Genomic DNA, 22,303 nt, shown 5'->3' on the forward strand with positions numbered 1-22,303 from the left:
ACAAATTCTTATGAATATCAGACTTATTCTGCCTTATTTAAACCAAATACCATGTCCAAAGAATATAACAGTGTTCTCTGATTTAGAACAATAAATATCACAGATTTCTATGGCAAACTTGCATCATAAGGCACAAGGTTATAAAATGTAAGTGATCACTGAGATTACGATGAACACAGGATCGGTAATTTAAGGCCTTCCAACCCTCAAGAAAGGAATTTTCCAGATATTGAAATTCCTGTAAATATTACAATATTTATGAGAATATAGAAAATCGCTCTTCTTTACAGCATTACCAAGAGACAGAATTTTGTGGTTACATTCATATCAATTTCAAATTTTCTTATATTCCAGTTGTTCAGAAAGTGTTCTTTAGTGGGGGGAAAACGAATCATATATGTGCAGTGAACATGTCCTTGACACCTGGGTGACTTTCACTAACATTAGGGAGAAAGGAACAACTGTCAGTTCTGAGGTGTACATCACCACCCTATAGATATTCAAGAGTCAAATGTGACGAGTTCAGCCAGAACAGAAAATGGAAGATGTCCCCTTGCATGACAGCACAAAACCACATACCAATTTGTGAATAACTGAAGTCATCACAAAAGTGCATTGGACTGTGTCACCCCACCCATCATATTGTCTGGATCTCAATATATGGAACTTCTATTGGTTTGGTCCACTGAAGAACGCCATTCATGGACGAATGTTTCATGATAATGAGATAATTGTGGAAGTGAAAATGTGGCTCTGAAAAACCCCAAAGAACTTCTACCAATAAGGAGTGCAGGCACTTTTTCCACGTATCTTAACATCACAGTAAAGAACAGGTATTATGGAGAAAAATAGTATTCATTAGTAAAGAATGCAAGTATACACACGCACACACACCAAATTTCAACCATTTTTGATAATTTTCTGCCAAGAAAAACAGTGAGGCAAATGCTTCTGAATCACCCTCATACAATTCATTGATTTTAAGGTGAATACTTTTTCAGAATTTTTGCTGTGAGCTAATCTCTCTCATTTTGCAATTCATGTATATATATATAGATATGACATGACTCAGATATTAATTTATATTCCACAAGAGTCATGTGTAATTCTGGCAACACAACATTCTTGTGTCTTTAACCTGTTAAAAGATTAGTTTTTGTCCCCCGCAGTCTCAATGCATTTGCTGCAAGGCAGCTTTTCAGCACATCACAGGGAATGAAAATTAGAGGGATTTTCCTTTCCCCAAAAATAGTGTGGTCTGGTGTGGTTACATCACCTGTCATCCTGCAGGGCTGGCCTGGCCTAGCTCACTCCCCTCTGAACTTAAAAATTATATGTAGAGATGAGATGTTCCATCTGATTGCCTAGTTTGGTGCAGCACAATTTTACTGGAATTGTACTTATTACCTGCACACTGAGTTATTCCCACCATCCACTCCACTTCTTTTGGTCCCTATTTATACAAGAACTTTTCACATGACGAGTCTGAGTTTGAGCAGACTGATTAGTGGTGAGAACCTCATGGATAGTTGCAGGGAAAATGACTGTCCCACTTGTAGGTGAACAAACCTGAGTAGAGCTGGGGGTAGTCCAATGATTTAATTTGAACAAAATCTCCATGAAAGATACTAGCATGGCCCAAAGGATACCCACACAACCAAGCCTACCACAACACCATTTAATGGACATGTAAATTCACGAATATTTTCCAACTTTACTGCTCACTTTATGTCCCACAAAGATTCTTCTATAAATAGAAACTTGTATGCAACTTACTACTTTTAATTTATGACTATCAACCTCTTATTTTGCCTACCTGCAAAGCAGCAGCATGCTCACACTGTGCATGCCTTCTCATTTCTCACATGAATATTAAGTGTGTGTGCAGACTTGGTCATGACAATGAGATATGTGCTCATGTAGGTTCTGTGTTCTGGCAGCAATAAAGGACATAATATACAAAAGGGTTCAAGAAAATGTGCATCAATGGAGAAAAATGAAAACAGAAACACTAGTAAGTTCAGTCATATGAGCAATCACAACTGAGCACTAGACTACACAGTCAACATGTCTGTTCAATTGTTAGTATCATAAAGGAGTTCATAGTACTTAAAAAAATAAATGTTTTTAAGCTATCTTGACATTTTTTCTTTTCTGTATCGACTTAAAATTTGATGATATAATTCAAACACAACTTATGTATTACAGAATTACTATTTATTCCCTTACAAACTCATGTTTTCACCTGTTACGAGACAATCGCGATTATTCACCTTCTTTTAATTTTAGGATAAATTTATACAAGTACATTTATACGTTCTAAACTGTCTATGATAAAAATTCAATACGGTGTAATTTTAGTTTTTGGAGCAATTTATATACTTCCAAGTTTTAAACTGCCTATAATGAGAACTTGTTTTACTGTCAATTTTTCATGCTATTATGAACTGTCATTATAATGGACTCCTGTTGTACAGAAGTAAAGTTGGCTCCAGTAAAATCTTTGGGTCATTCAAAATAAAACAGAAAAATTCCATGGGAATGGAAAGTTCAGATATCATATGACTAGATGGACAGACTTAATTACTTCCAACCTATCCAGTGTGTCAAACCACAGACATGTCCCAGTAACATTTCAGCATTTTATTATGTTCTATATACACATCACTGGTGTATCAATTACCTTTTCTTAATTTTATCCTTGTGCAATGAACTGCTCTAGTGCAATAAAAACCTTTAAAATGCAATATTTTGCTTTTGTTATTATACTGCTACATTGGAGCAAAAAGGTATGCAATGAAAACATCTTATACAATACTGAACAAATCCTAACAAACCAATATCACATGCCTAGTGTACATTCAATAGTTCCATTCTGATAATGCTCAGAGACCATCCTCATAAAATTACATAGAACACAAAGGCTTATAATAAATTACAGCTTTGCTCTAGTTTGATGACCAACGGCCATCACTTTTTCCATGTCATCAAATGAAACCATCAGGGCATCATGGAAGGCCTTTACATCAGTACCATGGCCTGATTTGAAAGCTGCTAAACCAAAGTTTATTGTGTTTCCCAAGGGATTGTAGCAAGTAGCATAGCCATCAGGAACCACTGGGCCGTAACACATCACTGAATTACCTTTCCCTGCAACCTGAAAGTACATACTAATATTAAAAAATAATGCATATAAACTGAAGGCATAGATGGGATTGAGTTTAAGTGTGACAAATGTGCTGCTTGCACCAGCACCAGCGGCAGTATTGTGTGACCACAGAGGCAACAATACAGGGAATTTTCCTGCCTGCAGAAATAACTTCTCTTTACTTCAAAAGAACTTAATTACAGATTACTGTAAGAGTGACAACACAAATTTAGTGTAAAGTGGTGGTATGCTCTGCTGTAACTGCATGGCAAATTATGCAACTCTGAACTTCAGAATGTGTCATTTTCTGTTTAGTTCTGTGTAATCCTCATCTAAGGATTTTCATGATTCAAGGTACAAGGCAAGCTTTATATGAAAATGTTTGTTTGTTCTATATGTTTGAAACTGTTGCAAGTTATATGATTCTGATGAATTTCAAGTAAGAGGCAAAGTTCTTGCTAAAGCATATCCCGAAAATGGGATTTATTGTTTAAATACCAAAGTTAACATGACCCAATCTGCAAATACAGCAACTAAAGATAAGATTAATACTAAAAAGAAAAATCACAAATGTGAAAAATCTTGTATTAATACTGTAAAGAAACAATGGTGCCTGATTCAATATCTCCAGGCACAGTAGAACAAAAACCTGTCTGGAAAGCATAAAAACTGGAGAAAGTGAAGGTGCATTATATTTAAGTCACTGTAGTTTTATATACTTATACAAATATAAAACTTTGGATAACTAGTTATCCTGAACTATATAGCACACACACTTAGAAAATGCAAGAAACCTATAATAATAAGAAATACAAAATGTGTGAAATTTTAGCCATTAAAATAATAGCCCAAAAAACTTTAAAATTAGTTTTACTAAAATACATGAAGTTATGTTTCAATGAAATATAAAAGCTTTACCTGGCTGCTTGTTATTTTGAAGTGTGTACTACGCACATATGACGGGTCTCTGTAGAGAGGATGTATTTGCATTCCATTTTCAATTGCTGCAAGCTTCAGGCCTAGCAGATGCCTGTCTACACCTAGTCCAAGTGCAGCCTGAAGGAAACACATACAAAGCATAGAGATATTCATAGAGAATATATCACCACTTTAAAACAGCAGACTCAAAGAAACTTCTTGAAGACTGTGTTACCTACTATTCTTATATACAGTAAACCCTTGCTAAACTGGGGGGGATCATCTGGGTTAAGTGATAATGTGGATTAGTGAAACAAAACATAGCCCTAAATGACCAAAAAAAGAAAAAAGAAAAAACTCAAAACACAAATAAATGGAAAATTTAATGATATAAGTAGTGCTAATATAAATAAATAAAAAAACATCACTGTAGAGCCTAAACTATAAAAGGGCAATACATTTATTCACCAACAGAAGACCCAGAAGTTGTACTTGTTTTTGAACATAATAATGCAGGTCTGAAGAAACTGTCAAGTTTAGCGGCCTCCATAGTCTAGAGGTAACGTTCCCACCTCATGACTCGTGGTATGTGGGTTCAAACCCGGCGGAGGTCGTGGAATTTTTAAGGGCAGAAAAATTCAGGGAACAAGTCCTCCAGGAGGGACTTTAAGCCGTGGGTCCCGTGTCGTAGCTTTACGGCACGTAAAAGACCCTCATATCTCCAAAGGAGGTCACTGAGCCAAATTCAAGGACATTTTCCGCCCAACAGTAGTCTCTAACGCCTCTGATAGATGGGGGAAGCATTATAGATACCGCTAAGCCAGTAGAGGCTGAACTCGCTGGCTTGGTCCGGACTGATGGTACGCACCAATATCGGTAGGGTATAGAGACTGGTAGAATATCATAGAGGGAAGCACAATGGACCAATACTGGTCTAAGTGCATGGGGAAACCCACCCTCTCCAATAACTAACTAACTGCCAAGTTTTGTCTGAACAGGCAAGTGACTCATTTCCCTTACTAAATGCAATGTGTCTTTTAAAGTATGTATTCAACTATGAACAGCATTTTTCATATTTTGATGCAAATTATCTGACATCCGGATTAACTGTAACCAGATTAGCCATGGTTTACTGTATTTTCAACATCAATTATAATCAGCAGCAGTAACTAAGATACCAACAAATTCCATGGAACAGAGTCTTTCTTGAGAAATTATGTTGCTCAACTCAATAGAATCACTTCACCTTTTATGAGACATAGTCAGTAAGCATGTCACAAATGGATATAAAATATAACACATGTGATATTCAAACCTGAAAAAAAAGCATTTATTTCTTGATATATTCTCCAATAACTGATACACTTGTCCCATCACTTTACCAGTGAGTCAAAACCCGCAGCACACAAGTCTTTTGAAAACTGTCTCAGACACGTCTGCACCTCTATTTCAAACAGATCGAAGCCACTAGGAGCCAAGTCCAGGCTGTAAGGCAGCTGTCCAAGAAGTTCCCACTGTAATTATTGAATTCTCTCCAGAGTTGCTCAGGCTGAATGGGGTCTGGTATTATCACGATGAAACAGTAAGCCCCTTGCCAGTTGGCCTGGAGGTTTTCGGAGAATTTTATCCCAAAGCTTCAACACAACCTCACAGTATGATGCACAATTCACATTTTCACCAAGCTTCTGAAAATGGGCTAACAGGGCTAGCAGTACTTCCTCATAATCCCAAAACATGGCACACGTAACCTTCCCAGCTGATAGTGCACTTTTTGGTTTAAGGTGGACTGGGATGTTTCCAAGGTACTGAAGCATGCTTTGATCTGGGTTGGTAATGATGCACCCATGATTCATCACCATTAACAATCCTGTTAAGCACACCTTCTCTTTCATCTGCATACTGTAAGAGATGTTGCAATGATAGACCCATTCAGTTCATTTTTTCTTGATCCTTCAGCTCTCTGGACAATCATCCTTGTGTACACTTTCCAAATCTTTACACGATCATGCATTATGCTGTATGCTAAACTGTGGGAACACCCTGGTGCAGTTGCTACACTGTCTATCATTATCCTCCTGTTGGTCTGAATCAACTCTTCCACCCACTGCACAGTTGCTTCTGTTGCTATCTCAACATGGCGACCTGGTTGGGCACCATCTGCAACTTTCAAAAGTACCTCGAGAAAATTTCTTGACCCACTTGTGAACAGTTTTATGTGACAAACACTTCCCACCATAAATAGGAAACATTTCTTTATGAATATCCTTTGCACTGAGTCCTTTTGCCAACACACAAAAAAAAAACACACAATAGAACATGTGCATGTGCGTCTTCTACCTACACTGTCATGAAGCTGGAATGTGCTGCTACCTAGTGATACACATATAAAACCTATTACACCCATTACAGCTGTTTTACTACCCTTTTTTTACCTGTTTACTGACTCTCTTTTGTATGTAACCTAAAGGTTTCATCCTGCCATCATTCCCAAAATCTCTCCAGTAGTCTCTACCTTTCAGGTTTTCTGACCAAAATTTTATGTGCATTTTTGATCACTCACATGTGTTGCATGTCCCTCACTAACTTCTATAATTTGATTATAATAATACTATTTGTTCATCATCATGGACTCTGTCCACCCTGAAAACAGAGGCAGCATGTTCCTAACAAACTCTGATAGCTATACACAAAGCTAAATGCCATCACATCCTGGACAGTTACGATCTTCCTTGTAAGGTAAGGTAAGGTCATTCCAACCTGTTCCTGTTAATCTCATGATGCTTTTGCTCTCTGAATCATTGCTTCCCTGCCTTCCTGGCAAGTAACAAAATTCAGTTGCAGAATATGGTATCTCCTGTACATAATCAGAAGTTTGGAAATGGACTTCTAATTACGCATCTCAACAGTCTTTTGATATTACAAATACCTGCTACAACAAGTATTTTTTAAGAATTTTATAATTATCATTATATAGGGGTTCCGCTGTATTCATATTTTCATTTTTACCTGTGTAGCATAGTCTTTATGACTTTTGACAGCAGCCAACAGAGCTTGTTTTTTATCTTCATTTGAACTCTTAGAATCCAGCATTGTCTTGGCAAAATGTACAGATTCAATTGAGCATGAGCGAATGGTTTCTGTGCGTCCCAGATAGAACAGCCGTGTACCAGCCGATTCATAGTGAGCTGCTGGTTCGTTGTGGAGTCTGTGGAACACCAAAATATACATACATAATTCTATCAACTATATTATCAATCTTAAATGTCTTATAGGCATCAATTATTCTTGGTGTGTGAATCACATACATCCAATTAAGGAAAGTCCTTATTTTTGCTTTATTCTACCACTGGTTTAACTAATATTTTGTTATGATATAAAATATGAATTTCTGCACTTCCCCTTATTTTACCTTTTACTTTATATAATATTGTCCCGAATTATATTTATTCTGGACCTGGTACAAGTGAACAAAGAATTAAAGTTACTTCTCCCCTTCAATAAATTCGATTTGGTTCTAAATTTTTACAAAAAATTTTTAAACCACGCTTGTAAACAAACAATTTATAATATATTTTAATATATTCATGCACATTGCTGTAATTGTTAAAGGATCAGATTTTATATTCATGGAATTGTAATAATATTGTATGTAGGTATGTATTGATATTGACCAATCGCATTGTAATATTAGTTCCGCCTGTACTGATATATTCTTGTGAAGATGGTCTCTCAGACTGAAAGATGTCAAGGATGAAGGATTAAAAAGAAAAAAAAATAAACGTTTACCAGTCACACTGGACAGAGTTAATAACCTTTTATAAAATTACTTCTCCCCTTTAAGAAAATATAATGTATTGTACCTGGTGATACAAAGATGTACCAGATTTAATTACCTGTAATATGCTAACTGAAGGGCCATCTGGATATAACTGTCAGGACTCACTTTAAACTCTTTGATTAAGTTCTTTCCATATCCAGAATAAGTACAAGACAAGAAGTCAGTGTCCTCGACCAAGCTGAAAAAATATGAACATCTATGTTAACAGAATATGATTACCTATTTTTTATTCCTTGGGGTGGGGTGAAACTGAGTCTATGTGGTAACTCGGCCAGTACTCATATTTTGCCTACTGTACCAGCCCTTGATGACAGATGAGTGAGGAGTAGTGAGTACAATGAGAATTGGAAGTGGAAACTGAAATACTTGGAGAAAACCTGCCCCAGTGCCACTTTGTCCAACACATAACCCACATGACCTGACCATGGTGGGAAACCAGCAGTCAACCACCAGATCTATGGCTTGGCAATAATTACCTAACTACCACACACCAATCCACTCACAACCTTAACAGTCACCCATCCCCACACTCAACCAGTCACTCATTAAGAGAACCTAAAAGTTCAACATGGCTGACACCACAATAATAGCCCGTCACTGGAACCATGGGCATCAGCCTACCAATACTGTGAGGAAGAGAAGACAGATACCAATCAGAAGACTACAAGCAAGACCTACATCACTGAGAGAGAGGGGGGACTTGCAGCAGATCACATCACAGCTCGAAGTCATTCAATATAGGCAAGTTTAAATTGTTTTCCAGCTTAATTATTAAGGTACTTTCTTTAATCTTTGGTTGTTTCACAACGTGTAACAGTGAATGTAAGACGTGAGGCTCTCACAGTGGTTACAAATAAGATTATGGCTTCTGGGATACAGTACCATGTAATTTAGTAAACAGCCATCAACCTACCTGACACCACATCCCAGAAAACTGGAATCTTATATTTCTTCCTTAAATATGTTAATTTTGTAAAGGGAGACTGAATTTTACAAGCAACCTGAGGTAAGAAACATAATAAAGACTTCAATGACTAGGTGTAACAGCTGACACATTAATGTCCAGTAATGTATATCTACTCGTATAAAACTCTGATGTATAAAGTACTTATAAGATCAGTGCTATCTTATGCCTCTGAGACCTGGCCACTGTCAAGATCGAATGAAAGACTGTTAAAGTATATTTGAAAGGAGGATCCTGAGATGTATCTTTGGACCAGTGGAAGAAAATGGAATATGGAAGAAGAGGTATAACCATGAGCTATACAAACTATTTAATGAACCAGACATTATTGGATTTATAAAGGTGAAAAGACTTGAATGGGCTCGACACATAATACGTGCCAGTGAGAACAGAACGATTAAGATAATACTTAATACTAAGCCAGAAGGAAATAGGAGAGTGGGAAGACCAAGATTAAGATGAGCAGAATGTGTGTGGCAGGACATAAGAATTTTGGGTGTAAAGAGCTGGAGGCATGTAGCATCGAATGGAGAAGAATGGCGAGCAATCCTGAGGAGGCCAGGGTTCACAAAGGGCTGTCATGCCAGTGATGATGATGATGATGATGATATGATGATGAATGTATATTTATAATATTTTGCATTATTCCTGCTTTGTTTAACAATTTTATGAATGATGTTGAGCTGTGTAAATATGGAATGATCTCTAATTGAATGATGCTGACACATTATTTCATGAAAATCTGTCACTTTATCCAGAAGTTACCAGACAATGGGAAAGAATGCAGAGATAGTTATGCAGTCATTATACTATTATAAGCCCCTCTTTCCTTGTATAAGGAAAGCAGAGTAAAAATTTTAAAACTGTGTGGGAAGAAAATGTACACAGTGTGACAATTAAGTTCCCGAACTGAGGCCATAAAAACCACAAAAAGATACAATATATTTACTAATACCATCACTCAATACAGTCCCCGCCTGCTTCCATACAATGTTTACATCGCTCATAAAAAGAATTTAATGCCCAAGAAAGAAGAAAATGTACACAGTGTGACAATTAAGTTCCAGAACTGAGGCCATAAAAACCACAAAAAGATAAAATATATTTATTAATACCATCACTCAATATAGTCCCCGCCTGCTTCCACACAATGTTTATATCGCTCATAAAAAGAATTGAATGCCCAAGAAAGAACTTCTTCCTGTATTGCCTTCAGTTCTCTTGTCAGTCTGTCGGATCAACGAAAGAGGCTGGAATGTTGTCCCTTTCATTGCAATTTTGCTGGTACTAAATCTGGGAAGTAGGGTGGATGGGATAACATGGGGATCTCTCATTTTGCCAAAAACTTGGAGATAAGGCTCAAAGAATGCGCTGGTGCATTGTTGTGCAGAAGATACCAGGACCCACTTTAATAAAACTCAGGCCTAATGCAATCGACTCAAGTGACCAATCTCTTAATCTCGTCTTTACAAAATTAACCATTTACGGCCTGTTTTTCCAGCATAAATTCGAGATTAATAATACCTTTACTTACTTACGTATGGAAAGCGGCCTCCGCAGTCTAGGGGTAATGTTCCCACCTCATGACTCAAGGTACGTGGGTTCAAACACGGCAGAGGTCATGGAATTTTTAAGGGCGGAAAAATTCAGGGAACAAGTCCTCTGGGAGGAATTTTAAGCCGCGTGTCCCATGTCGTAGATTTACGGCACATAAAAAATCCTAATGTCTCTAGACCTCTGAGCAAAATTAGGCAAAGTTTCCCGCCCAAATAGTTTCCAATTCCTCCGGTAGATGGGGAAGTATCGGGGACCACAGCCAGAGAGGGCCGACCTCGCTGGCAGAACGGGGCTGATAGCGAGGACCAGTACTGGAAGGCATGGCGACCGTAGAAATTAAAGGGGGACGCACAATAGATCAACAACTGGTCGCAGTGCACGGGGAAACCCACCCCCTCCAAAAATAATAATAATAAATACTACTTATGGAGGTGAGCTCTTCTTGAAGAGAAGCCAAATCTGCAGCTACTCAAGAATAATACCTTTAGCATAAAAAAATGGAGTCAGCATTGTTTCCACCCGCAATTTTTGCATTCTCATTTTCTGAGCTTCTATGTAGCTTCTACGCCATTCAAACACACTTGTTCTTAATACACATTCTTCACCGTATGTATTGTTCAACATTTCAAACCTTAAAGTAGCCGTTTTCTTTAATTTCACACAAAACTTAATTGCTGCTCTTTGTTCCATTTTTAAACCTCCAACATGATGAAAAAACTAACTTCACTAAAACAACTGTAATCCTCATATGGATCAACCAAACAAGTTCAAACTTGCACATCATATAAATAAACTTTCACTCTAACTATTCCCATTCATCCCTGATAGAATTAATACTACTACTACTGTAAGAGCGTCAATTTGGGAACTTTACTGTCACACTGTGTATTTACTCCTCAAAATGACATGAAATTAAGCAAATAAATATGATCATTATGACAGGTCAGTCCAAACTGTTTAATTCTTCAGCAGTGAATTAACTCTTACTTGTCCAGATTGTGCTCAGCCACTTCGATAGCATTCTTAATATCTGAGCTAATATTAAACTGTAATTTTTCTGGTTCTGGAAAAGCTGCAGTGTTCTCTCCAGATTTGCTTTTTGGCATCTTCTCACTGGAAAAAATATAAAAAATAAAAATACTAAATATTACTAAAGATATAACTGGTAAATTACAGTTGGGTAAATGTTTATATCCATTTTTACAACTGTAACATTTCAAGAACTTTAAATGCAACTTTACAAAATATTGTACAACACAATGCTACAAACCAAACTCCGACTTAATAAAAAAAGAGCAATGTGATGCAAGAGATGTATATAATGGGATCTGTTTATGTCACTGACTTTTCCAAACCAAATTCAATGCCAAGTAACATACTTTTATCAATTAAGTGTGGGTTTCAAGCAAAGTATGGTCTGGAAGTATAATTTCATGTTTACAGCTTATTAGGCAGTTACAATAGTTAGTTACATTAGAGTTTGTATATATATAAAAATACTTTCAGAATTTATATTTGCATCTCTGTGTATGCCAGTAGTCAGAATAATCCAAAATTGGATAAAACTTCTTTGTTGAGCAATACAGAAAAACCATGATACAGTGAATTTGGCTTACAATGAGGAATTAATTACAGTGAAAAAAAACAGTGGAACTGTCAATTTCTTAACATTAAACATAGAGAAAAAAACTGCTTCTTTCCCCACATCTTAACCATAATGAGTAATTCGTAACTAGCCATCGCTTTTTTCTGTAACATTTTGCACCAACTGCGCTTGTAGTTTTGCTTCTCACTGATAAAAGCCCATATAGATTCTTTTAACCCACACGCTCTGTCCTACCCTTGACTAGGAGAAAATTAGCATTTCAGAATGTGACAACAGCTTAAACCCGCCAAGTTTCAGCCACTGAGAAATGCATCATGTGACATCCTCTGAATTTCATCTTCAGTCCAGTAGCTTGTTTTATTGTGTATTGTTGCTTGGTTTGTTTATGGAGACACCACCCAGTATCTTCCCTTTCTAGTCACACAGGTTTCCCCACCCCTTGAGCTTCCACTGACTTTAGATGAAGAAGTTGCAGAATATAACTATGCATACCACGTGTTTCAGATTTTGTCTTTCATCAAATTTCATTTGATTTCTAATGACACTTGTCATGACCTTCCCACTCACATAATATTTCACCTCCTGCTTGAATAAGTTCTGCCGGAATTTGATCACTACCTGGCAATTTATACCTCTTCAATTCTGCAATGGCACCTATGTACATTCAATAACTGAGAGAAATAGTTCTTCCACCTATTCAAAATATTGTGGGAATCTGCAAGCAGATCACCATTCTCATCCTTACTTCTAGGTCGGTAACCCATCTTAAAGTCATTTACGAATATTCCTCTATACAGGTCTGTAATGTTCTCGTTCTTACTATTTGTTACAAGCTCATCAATTTTGTCTTTCAGATATTGCCTACCTACTTTAGCATTGAAATCTCCTAACAAAATTTTCATATTGTACTTCGGGAATTTATCAAATACATGTTCTAGTTCTTTATAGAACCTGTCCGTCATATCATCAATTTCATGTTCCACTGGGGCATGAACATTCAGAACTATGATATCACACCAGCGACCTCTTAGTATTATGTATGACATCAAGACATCCCATCACTAACAAACTCTAACCTCTTAAGTGCTGATATGATTGGATTATGTATGAAAAATCCTGTACTTAACTGACGATTCTCATTCCCCTTTCCATAGAAAAATGTATGTTCACCTTCTGGTTCAGTACCACCTCCATCCCATCTGACCTCCTGCACCCCCACTAAATCTAACTTATATTTTGACATTTCTTACACCACTGGCCTGAGTGAAACTGCCCTATACATACTTCTAACATTCCAAGTACCAAATCTCATATCCAGTTTCTTTCACTTAGGTCGTTTATCCAAAGAATCCATCCAGGTCCGAAGCTTCTTTAGAATTTTCGTAACAAGCTTATTTTTTATGGTGAGGTGTTGTTAGCCCCACACCCAACCCCTCAGCTGGAGAAACACCCCTTGCTGGCTGTCTGTGATTGCTTATTTAATATATATTCGCAACTACTCTCCATACCTGGAGGCCATCTCCTCCATCTGCAACCTGAGGATGTGCCATGCTTCGGTGACAAGGGACCCACATAACATGGCTTTCATGTGATGCATCATCATAGAAAACAATGCAAGTACAGAGATTTAAACTTGCAGTGGGGAAAATGCAATAACCTAATCCCGGAAGACTGCTTATGAACACATAAGCATTACATCTCATATGGCCTATACAAACACCCACTGCAGGAAAGTATAAGGAGCAGTCAAAACGGGCCACCACGCATAACTCACATGGTGCGCAAGTTGGTAACACTGGAATTTGCTTATGGAACGAAAATCTGGTGGGGACTCGGGAAAGCACAGTGACAACATGCCCTTGCACACTAGTCGTTTGTTTATTGTGCTGGAAGTAAGGTTAGCGCTACATGTGGTCGTCCAACATCAGTAATGGAGGTGGGTAAAGAAGAACAGCGAAGTGTAGTGTGCCACTGTGACAAAACACCTGCTGTACCGCAAAATCTGCGCTCGGTGGGTTCCACATCAACTCATGGAGGAATAGATGACTCAGAGAATGGTTGCATCACTGGGTCACTTGCAACGATACCATGAGGAAGAGTATGCTTTTCTGTTCCGTACTGCCACTGGAGACGAAACTTTGTGCCACCATTTTGAACCTGAGAGCAAATGGCAGAGCCAAAAGTGGAAACACGTGAATTCTCCCTTGCCAAAGAAATCCAAAGCCATATACACAAGTTCCAGTAAAGTGATGATGATTATGATGTCCTTCTTCGACTGCAAGGGCTTCGACTGCTTGTCAGATTTCTCAAGCATAGGGCCACAATCAGTGCACAGCGCTATGAAGACACTTTGCAGAAACTAAGAGGCGCCATAAAGTCAGAACGCCCTGGAATGCTATCGAACGGCATTATCCTTCTTCATGATAATGAGCGCCCCCCACTGCCAACTCTGTGAGGAATACGCTACAGAGATTTGGTTGGGAAGTGCTTCAACATCCCCCCTACAGCCCAGATCTCTCACAATGTGAACTTCACATTTTTGGAGACCTGAAGAGAGACATCTGTGGACATCGATTTGCATCGGAAAAAGACGTGTGTGGCTGGGTAAAGATGTGGTTCTGCAGACAGCCCAAAAGCTTTTTCAAAGATGGGATTGACTGTCTTATCTCCCAGTGGGATAAATGTATTAACATTTTTGGAGATTACTTTTGAGGTAAGAAAAGTTTTTAATATGTTTTGGCTTCTGACCCATTTTCATTTGACTGCCCCTCATACATTAGGTTAGTTTTAAGTTTAATTTAGTTCCAGTTGAACTATATAATGTGTTGCCATAACTGGCAAGTACAAGTCTGTCAACTACAAACTCAATGCTCAATCAACTAACTCAATTAAATTATGCTATTAGTAGATGTGACATTTGAGAAATACCACAAGTTGAGGCCACCTACAGGAAATCCAAGCAATAGTTCATGAGCATAGCAACTGGCACTGCTTCAGCAGGGCTATGTTCCACTGTGATTCCAACCTCTCCTTCACGACCAACTACAATCTAGAGCAGAGAAATTCAATACATGTGTGTATAATAAAACCTTACTGGACAGTTGCAATCTAAATGATTTTCCATTTCAGTGAAATATTTTAAACATCATCCACACACACAGTGTGTCCAGGTTCTGTTAGGAATGTGTTCATTAAAAATACAAGACGTGAATTATTTTCAAAATTTCACTCTTCTTATTCAAAATAGTCTCCTTCTGAATCAATACATAGCTGGAATCGATTGAAAAGTTTTTGAAAACAGTCACTGTACTCCTTTTGTCAAATCGCATTTAAAACTGCAGTACATTCCCTTTGGATGTCCTGGATGGTGTTGTGACGGTCTCCTTTCTTCGCCAACTTAACTTCTGGAAACAACCAGAAATCTAATGGAGCCAAATCTGGCGAATATGGATCAAGGACTGTGTACTCTTTTCTGGCCAAAAAATTGCGCACAATCTTCGATTTGTGGGGTGGAGCATTGCCGTGGAGGAGTGACCAGGAATTGAAGAATTCTCACCCACAAACGATTGAGGACTCCGAGATAATAATCAGAATTCACTGTTTGACATTCTGGCAGAAATTTCTTGTGAATGATTCCTTTGGAATCAAAGAAAACAGTTAGCAGTGTCTTTACTCGACTCTTCTGCATGCACACTTTCTTTGGTTTCGGCTTCTTTGGGCTAAGCCACATTGCACTCTGCTGCTTTGTGAGAGGCTCATATTGAAAACACCATGTCTCGTCACCAGTAACAATCAATTTTGTACCACTTTGGGCCGACCGTAATATGTCTTTGCAGTGTTCCACTCTGGCATGTTTATCATTGCCTGACAGTGCATGTGGTACAAACCGGGCACAGACCTTCTGTTTGCCCAAATCCTCAGTCAAAATTTGATGTACAGTACTTTTTGGTATTCCCAAAAGCTCCTCGATGAGTATTGCACAAACACGTCTGTCTAATGCGAGGATTTTGGTCACTTTTTTCACATTTTCTTCAGTGCGACTTGTTCTCGGCTTTGATGCATGTGGAGCGTCTTCAATATCCTCCCTGCCATCACGAAATACAGCATACCATCGAAAAATGTTTGAGCAACTCAAACAATCACTACCGTACACACTTTTCATCATTTCATACGCTTCTCCGGCTGTTTTGCCAACTTAAAAAAAAATGTGATGTTGGCTCTCTGTTCAACTACCATTTTCCGAGCCTCAGAACAGTACTGTTATATTCAAGGTCAGAACACATGAGACAGCGATGCTTGCACTCTGAAATTACAGACAGCCACAGCAGAAACTTCAAGAATCTTAATGCCACAATTCACCAACAGATGACATTGCAGGGCAAAATTAAAAAAAAACGACTCCTAACAGATCCTGGACACACCGTGTATGTCTCTAGGATATATTAATTACTTTTAATTTACTCTTTTATATATCACAAACTTCCCATTATGGGATGGGGAGACTTACAGAACACTGCAACAGCAGAATCTGAAGCTTCAAGACAGCTAACCTCAAAGCCTGCCACTTGACACAAGTCTGAGCCAATTCCATCCATCTCTCAACCTCACAACCTATCAAAGAATCTTCCCATGTACAAGGCTTGTGAGGGGAGATTTACTTACCTTAAGTTAAAATTGAGGAAAACAATAATACAAATTTCAATTTTAATCAATGAGACATGATAAAACTATCTTGTTTATACAATCCACCTGCTTTCATACTTTTTCTGCAATTAAGCCAGGCCTCTGAACAAAAACAAATTAAAACTACTTTCACAGACATGTACAATAAATTACACTGGGCAGTGGTATCACTCATCTGATAACAGCCAATGTCTGTAACTGTTTACAAATATTCATACCCATAACCAGGTGAAGTGTTCCAGTTTACAGAAGTTACACATCCCATTAGTAGTTTGTGCATTATCATTGTACTATATTCAATATGGGGAAGTTTCAAGTACATGTGCTACCAATGTGCAGGAGATATAACAGTAATACATATCTGAACAAGACTGTTAAAGTATGCAGTACACACATAACAGACACAATTGGTTGAAGGAACATAAATGAAATAATTAACACTATGACAAACTCTTTCATTATAATAAACAAACATTAAATGTGCATGCATCTATCTGGTGTTACGAGATGATACTGAAAGTGGTGAGTAGTCAAAATCATTACTGAATGAAAAAAACACAGTATTAAGATTTCAGTATTCACTGTTTCTACGCATATTAAATGAAAATTAATTACATAAAACTGTTTTATATACAACTGAAAAGCAAACAGAATTACTAAAATAAATCAAATCTGATTTTAGTGCAGTCTAAGGACAATAAAGATCTTCTTTTTCTTAACTGTGACGTGTTCTGGAGGCTGTGGTTGACAGCTGAATAAGCAAGCTGAAGAATGTACTATTAATGTCCCTTTTGTTGAATTAGCTAGAAAAGTGTAAGGCTTCTACAGCTTACTGGGCATAAAATGTTTCATTTTCTCTACAAATCTTGGTTGAAACATTCTTCTCTCTGATAAATACAGACTTAATACTTAACAAGATATGCACAGAAGAGCATGTAGGTTTTTAAGTGAAGTTGCTGTTAAACTTGTCCAATCTAAGAAAACATTTACATTGCTTGACAATTTTCCATAATGTCAAATTTCATGAAAATCTCTCCAGTGGTTCTGAAGTCACTTCAAATGTACAGATGAATGGACTAAGTGATCTGAGATACTCCACAGCTTGTGACAGCATATAAAAGCCATTGCTATCACCTCTTTCAATTTGTAATTCTCTCTGCCACAAATACAAGTAACTTAAGCCTGTAAAGATATGTTCTTACCTCAATTGTTTTGTCAAACCAGCGATTTCCTGAACTTCCTTTGCTACCACCTCCATGCACTATTTTCAGTGCAGCCAAAGTTGCAACATTTGGAGCACTAAGATGGGAAGCAGGTCCATCAAGACAGAGAAGAAACAGAGAAGTCTGAATAGCTTCTACACTTCTGCGGTTTACTTCATCTGAAACAAGTTACAATCAATAAACAGAAAATTTTCTGGCCACTGTAATATAATGTGACATGACTGAAAGCTGGAGCAGTGGACTGAGTACAGGTGGTTGCTGGTAGGCAGCAGCACAGTAAAAATGTTTCTGCGGCAACAGTCACTGATGCAACAATAGAAGACATGGCGTTTTCTATGCAGTCCATGCCAAGGCTATATAACAAGGACCAGCAGCACAGTCAGGAGTAGTGAGTTGCAGGTAAGCAGTGGCAGTTTGTACTTGGTCTAAGGAATCTCCGCTGATAGCAGCTGCTACCTAACAATGATTGGTAATGAAAGAATAAACAAAAATATTTTGTGTGCACTGCAGTTGTTGTGATTTATACAGTGTGTAAATTAGTGAGGTTGTTACAATCATTTGTAGTTACAGTGTTTTAAGTATCTAATAAATCCAATTACCAATGCAAACCTGTGTCTAGTCACTACCACGTGACAAATAATTTAGGAGCAATCAATGATATTGAAGAGTATCTGTCTAGCAGAGCTAGTATCTATATTCATGTCAGGGGACTTGTAGGTTGAGAGTGAGTGAGTACTTATATATATAAGCAAATGCCTGGAAAATATATGCACAACATAACCCTACCATCCATTAACTATAAAGTACTGAACACCTGCAAAATGTCATAATTATATGCACCTGGTTAGCTGTGCAATAATTCCATTCTCCATTTCAAAATCACAATAAATAAATTATTAATAATAAGAGTACAAATTAAACAAAAAACATTCTCTAATATGGATACACAATGTACAATATGCAAGTGATTTATATTTTTTTTTAGTTGCATCAACAGAACAAGCAACCTATTAATGGCTGTTTGGAGATATATGATCAATGAAAATCAAGATGCACCAAACATATGTCACCATAATGATCTTCAAACACACCTTTCACTAAGTCACTGTATACTCTTGCCCAGGTATCTCGGTGCTCACTCGTCAGAATTCCAACAGCTTCTCCTGGTTTCTGAGAAGCATTTACCACTGCTTTCAACTGCATAAGGAGCTTACCAGGACTTATAATCTCACCACTGCTCTCATAAACACAGATCTTGAAAAACTGAAAACAAGAGCAAGAATGGTTTTATTAAATAAATGATTAAAATTCCTATGCATTCTTTAGATGCAATATCAAACAGTGAAGTTAAAAATAATTTTAAAAATTCTAGGCTCTGCTGTACCCTAAGATATTCCTATTAAAGGACTTCTGTTCATACCTAAGGTGCTGTATTTCACTATGTAACAAACAGTTTTCTTCTCTTTGCATTGACATGGATGTGAGGTCCTGCTATTCCTAAAAATGTCTGTGTATCTTATTAACATACTGACATAAAACTATAACATAACTGAAAAAGATTCCACTATTTCACAGTTAAAAGAACCTTCAACAGGCTTGAACTGCACAATCCATGTGACTGGAATCCAGTCTTTCAGACTAGCAATAACCATACTAGGATCAATGTCTAGAAATAACTCACATCAGCATAAGAGAAAGCAATGGACATAATTCCGGTGACAGCTGTTAAATGCTGACTCAAAAAGGAGTACTTTAGCACTGCAATACTACAAAGCATTTTCTTATGCACTACCAGTTCAATTACCTTAAGCGTATCAACATTCATCAATTTTAATGACAGAACATTTTCAGAATTTTCACTGTAAGAAGCATTCTCACCCTTCTAAGATTATGTTTGTGGCTTAGCACATAAGCTCTACTCTTTGAGTCACATGATCACTTCTGGTGTACTAATTATGAGTGTGAATGGAGGGAGAACAAAAAGAACCCTCATCCTCAACAGTCACAATACACACGCATGTGCGTGTGTGTGACAGGGGGGAGCTATCAACAAATCAGAGGAAAGAAGAAACTGTTCAAACTATATTTTTTCCTAGAATGAAGTCTCCATGAAAGGTATTACCTAATTACTTTGACACCTTTTTAAGAAATGTATAACTGCACAGAATATCTGCTCAACTTAATAAATGTTTAAATGCACACTTTATGGCCTGAGAAAAATCCTCATCCAAATATCAACTTGTGCACATTCATAAAAATGAATTCATAACCAACCTCATATTCACAAAGCTGCAGCACATCACACTATGCATGCCAATTCATTTCTCATGTGAACAGTAGTACAGTGGAGTCGGGATAGCTCAGCCAGTATACTGACTGGCTACAGGCTGGATGACCGAGGGGTCAGAGTTCGAGTCCAGGTAGGGTCAAGCGTTTTCTCTTCTCCATATTGTCCAGATCAGCTCTGGGGTCCACCCAACCTCCTATCCAACGGGAACCAGGGCTCTTTCCCCAGGGGTAAAACGGCCTGGGCGTGAAGCTCACCACTCACCTCCAGCTAGTGCTGAGGTCAAAATGTGGATTTATACATCCACTCCCCCATATGCCTTCATAGCATAGTGCTTAATTAGTTAAGCACTGGGACAATTTTACTTTTTACTTTACAGTAGCACATCTGCAAACATGTTCCTGCCAGTGTGATAACACACTTAGCAATATAAAAGGTTAAGTTTCCTCCAGGCTTAACTAATTAAGCAACGCTCTGTAAAGACAAATAGGGGAGGGTAAGTATAGCTCCACCATTCTTAACCTTGGCACCAGATGGAGATGAGTTGACAGCTTTACAACTCTGCTGCTTTACCACCTGTACCCACTGTACAAGAGCCTGGGTTGGCCCTAGAGACAGTGTGGATATTATGGAGAAGTGAAAAATCTCTTGCCCTTAAAGGCAATTAAACCCCAATGCTTTGGTCATCTAGCCTGTAGCCCAGTCACTATACTGAATGGGCTATATTCATACTACTACAGAAGCTTTCAAGAAATTACACAGCAGTAAAGAAAATACTCAAATTGGAAACATTTGGAAGAATACATAAATAATAACTATTCATTATGGCACCAATTCTTCATGCTATCTTGAATCCTCATTATAATAAGCTTCCACAGAATTGTCTCCTTAGCATACACATGAAGACATGTTCCATGTACAACTACCATGAAAGCTTCAAAGATAAACTGAAAACCTATTCTTTGACACTGATATTAAGGGCAACAGAATATTCTTAAAGAGAAAGACTTCCTGAAACTGTATGAGAGAAGAAGTGTTACTTTTTCTCTCTGTTTCAGTTTTAGGCTGACAAAGTCATGCTTTCATTTATTCTTTACAACAAAATGATTATAACAATAACATTTACATTTATATCTAGAAGATAATTTTCATTTTTACATACAAGATTATTGTGCGCAACTACAATATGCTGCACAGGACGTGACGGATCACTGAAATGCATTTTATCACATTTTGGTGCTGGAATTCGGCATGTACCATATATCCTCTTATACTGAGTCATATCCATTGGTTCTTTACCCATCTTGTCAATGGGTATTTTATCACTGCAATATAGTACAAAATAAACACTGTGTTAGACATAGCATGTGGAATTGAGAAATGTCATAAAATATTAAAATTATGCCACATAAGGTGTTTTTTGGGCCTACTAACATATGAAACAAAAATGCAAATTGATTACACAAAGTGGAGATATTTGTATGGGGGACTAAGAAACAAATATGAAGGCACACAATTCAACACCAGGCCACCAGGCAAAATATGAAACTGTAATATGGACTAGGAGATCTTACAACACATCTGACCTGTAGACACAGGAGTGGAAAGGCTTATAATTTATCAGCATCTCCTCCACTCACACAGGAATTTCATTAGGCTCGATTCATCATTATGGTATAAATACATGGCAAGGTATTGTGAGAGGAGAAGTATGTATGCACTACATAAGCAAAACATACTAGTCTTTGATATGCTACAGACCTCAAATATTTACTGGACCAAAACACACTGAAACTCATGAACACAAATGTTTTGTCATTAAGTTCCGTTACTTAACCCTTTCGCGCGGTCATTTAAATTCCGCTGCCGTCTCTCCGGCGGTAATATATTCAGCCGGCCATTTAAATTTGCTCGAAAATGATTTATTCATCCTTTTTCTTAAATTATATGAGATAGGAATATGAAACTTTCACTAAAATGATCTTAAAAGGTGGTTTTATAACCTTACCTTATAATATGAGCGCCCAGTATCTCGGCAATGGAAGCAGTTGGTTTAGAATTTGAGCAGTGAATGGTACG

The 22,303-nt window shown here is 37.6% G+C and overlaps 1 protein-coding gene across 3 annotated transcripts in view; it reads right to left on the minus strand.

The window, feature by feature from the left end:
* Positions 1-485: 485 nt before the first annotated feature.
* Positions 486-22,303, minus strand: part of LOC111866241 (carnitine O-acetyltransferase) — a 38,176-nt gene continuing 16,358 nt past the window's right edge. For all 3 annotated transcript variants that reach the window (XM_023855011.2, XM_023855010.2, XM_023855012.2), the window contains exons 6-14: positions 21,387-21,549; positions 19,029-19,200; positions 17,917-18,095; positions 14,980-15,080; positions 11,413-11,538; positions 7,960-8,082; positions 7,073-7,271; positions 4,067-4,204; positions 486-3,157 (exon numbers count right to left, since the gene is read on the minus strand). In XM_023855011.2, the coding sequence (XP_023710779.1) occupies positions 2,936-3,157; positions 4,067-4,204; positions 7,073-7,271; positions 7,960-8,082; positions 11,413-11,538; positions 14,980-15,080; positions 17,917-18,095; positions 19,029-19,200; positions 21,387-21,549 (1,423 nt within the window). In that variant the 3' untranslated portion in view covers positions 486-2,935. The remainder of the gene's footprint in view (positions 3,158-4,066; positions 4,205-7,072; positions 7,272-7,959; positions 8,083-11,412; positions 11,539-14,979; positions 15,081-17,916; positions 18,096-19,028; positions 19,201-21,386; positions 21,550-22,303) is intronic.

The sequence above is a fragment of the Cryptotermes secundus genome, unplaced genomic scaffold, assembly GCF_002891405.2.
Source record: "Cryptotermes secundus unplaced genomic scaffold, Csec_1.0 scaffold872, whole genome shotgun sequence".
Classification (NCBI taxonomy): Eukaryota; Metazoa; Arthropoda; class Insecta; order Blattodea; family Kalotermitidae; genus Cryptotermes; species Cryptotermes secundus.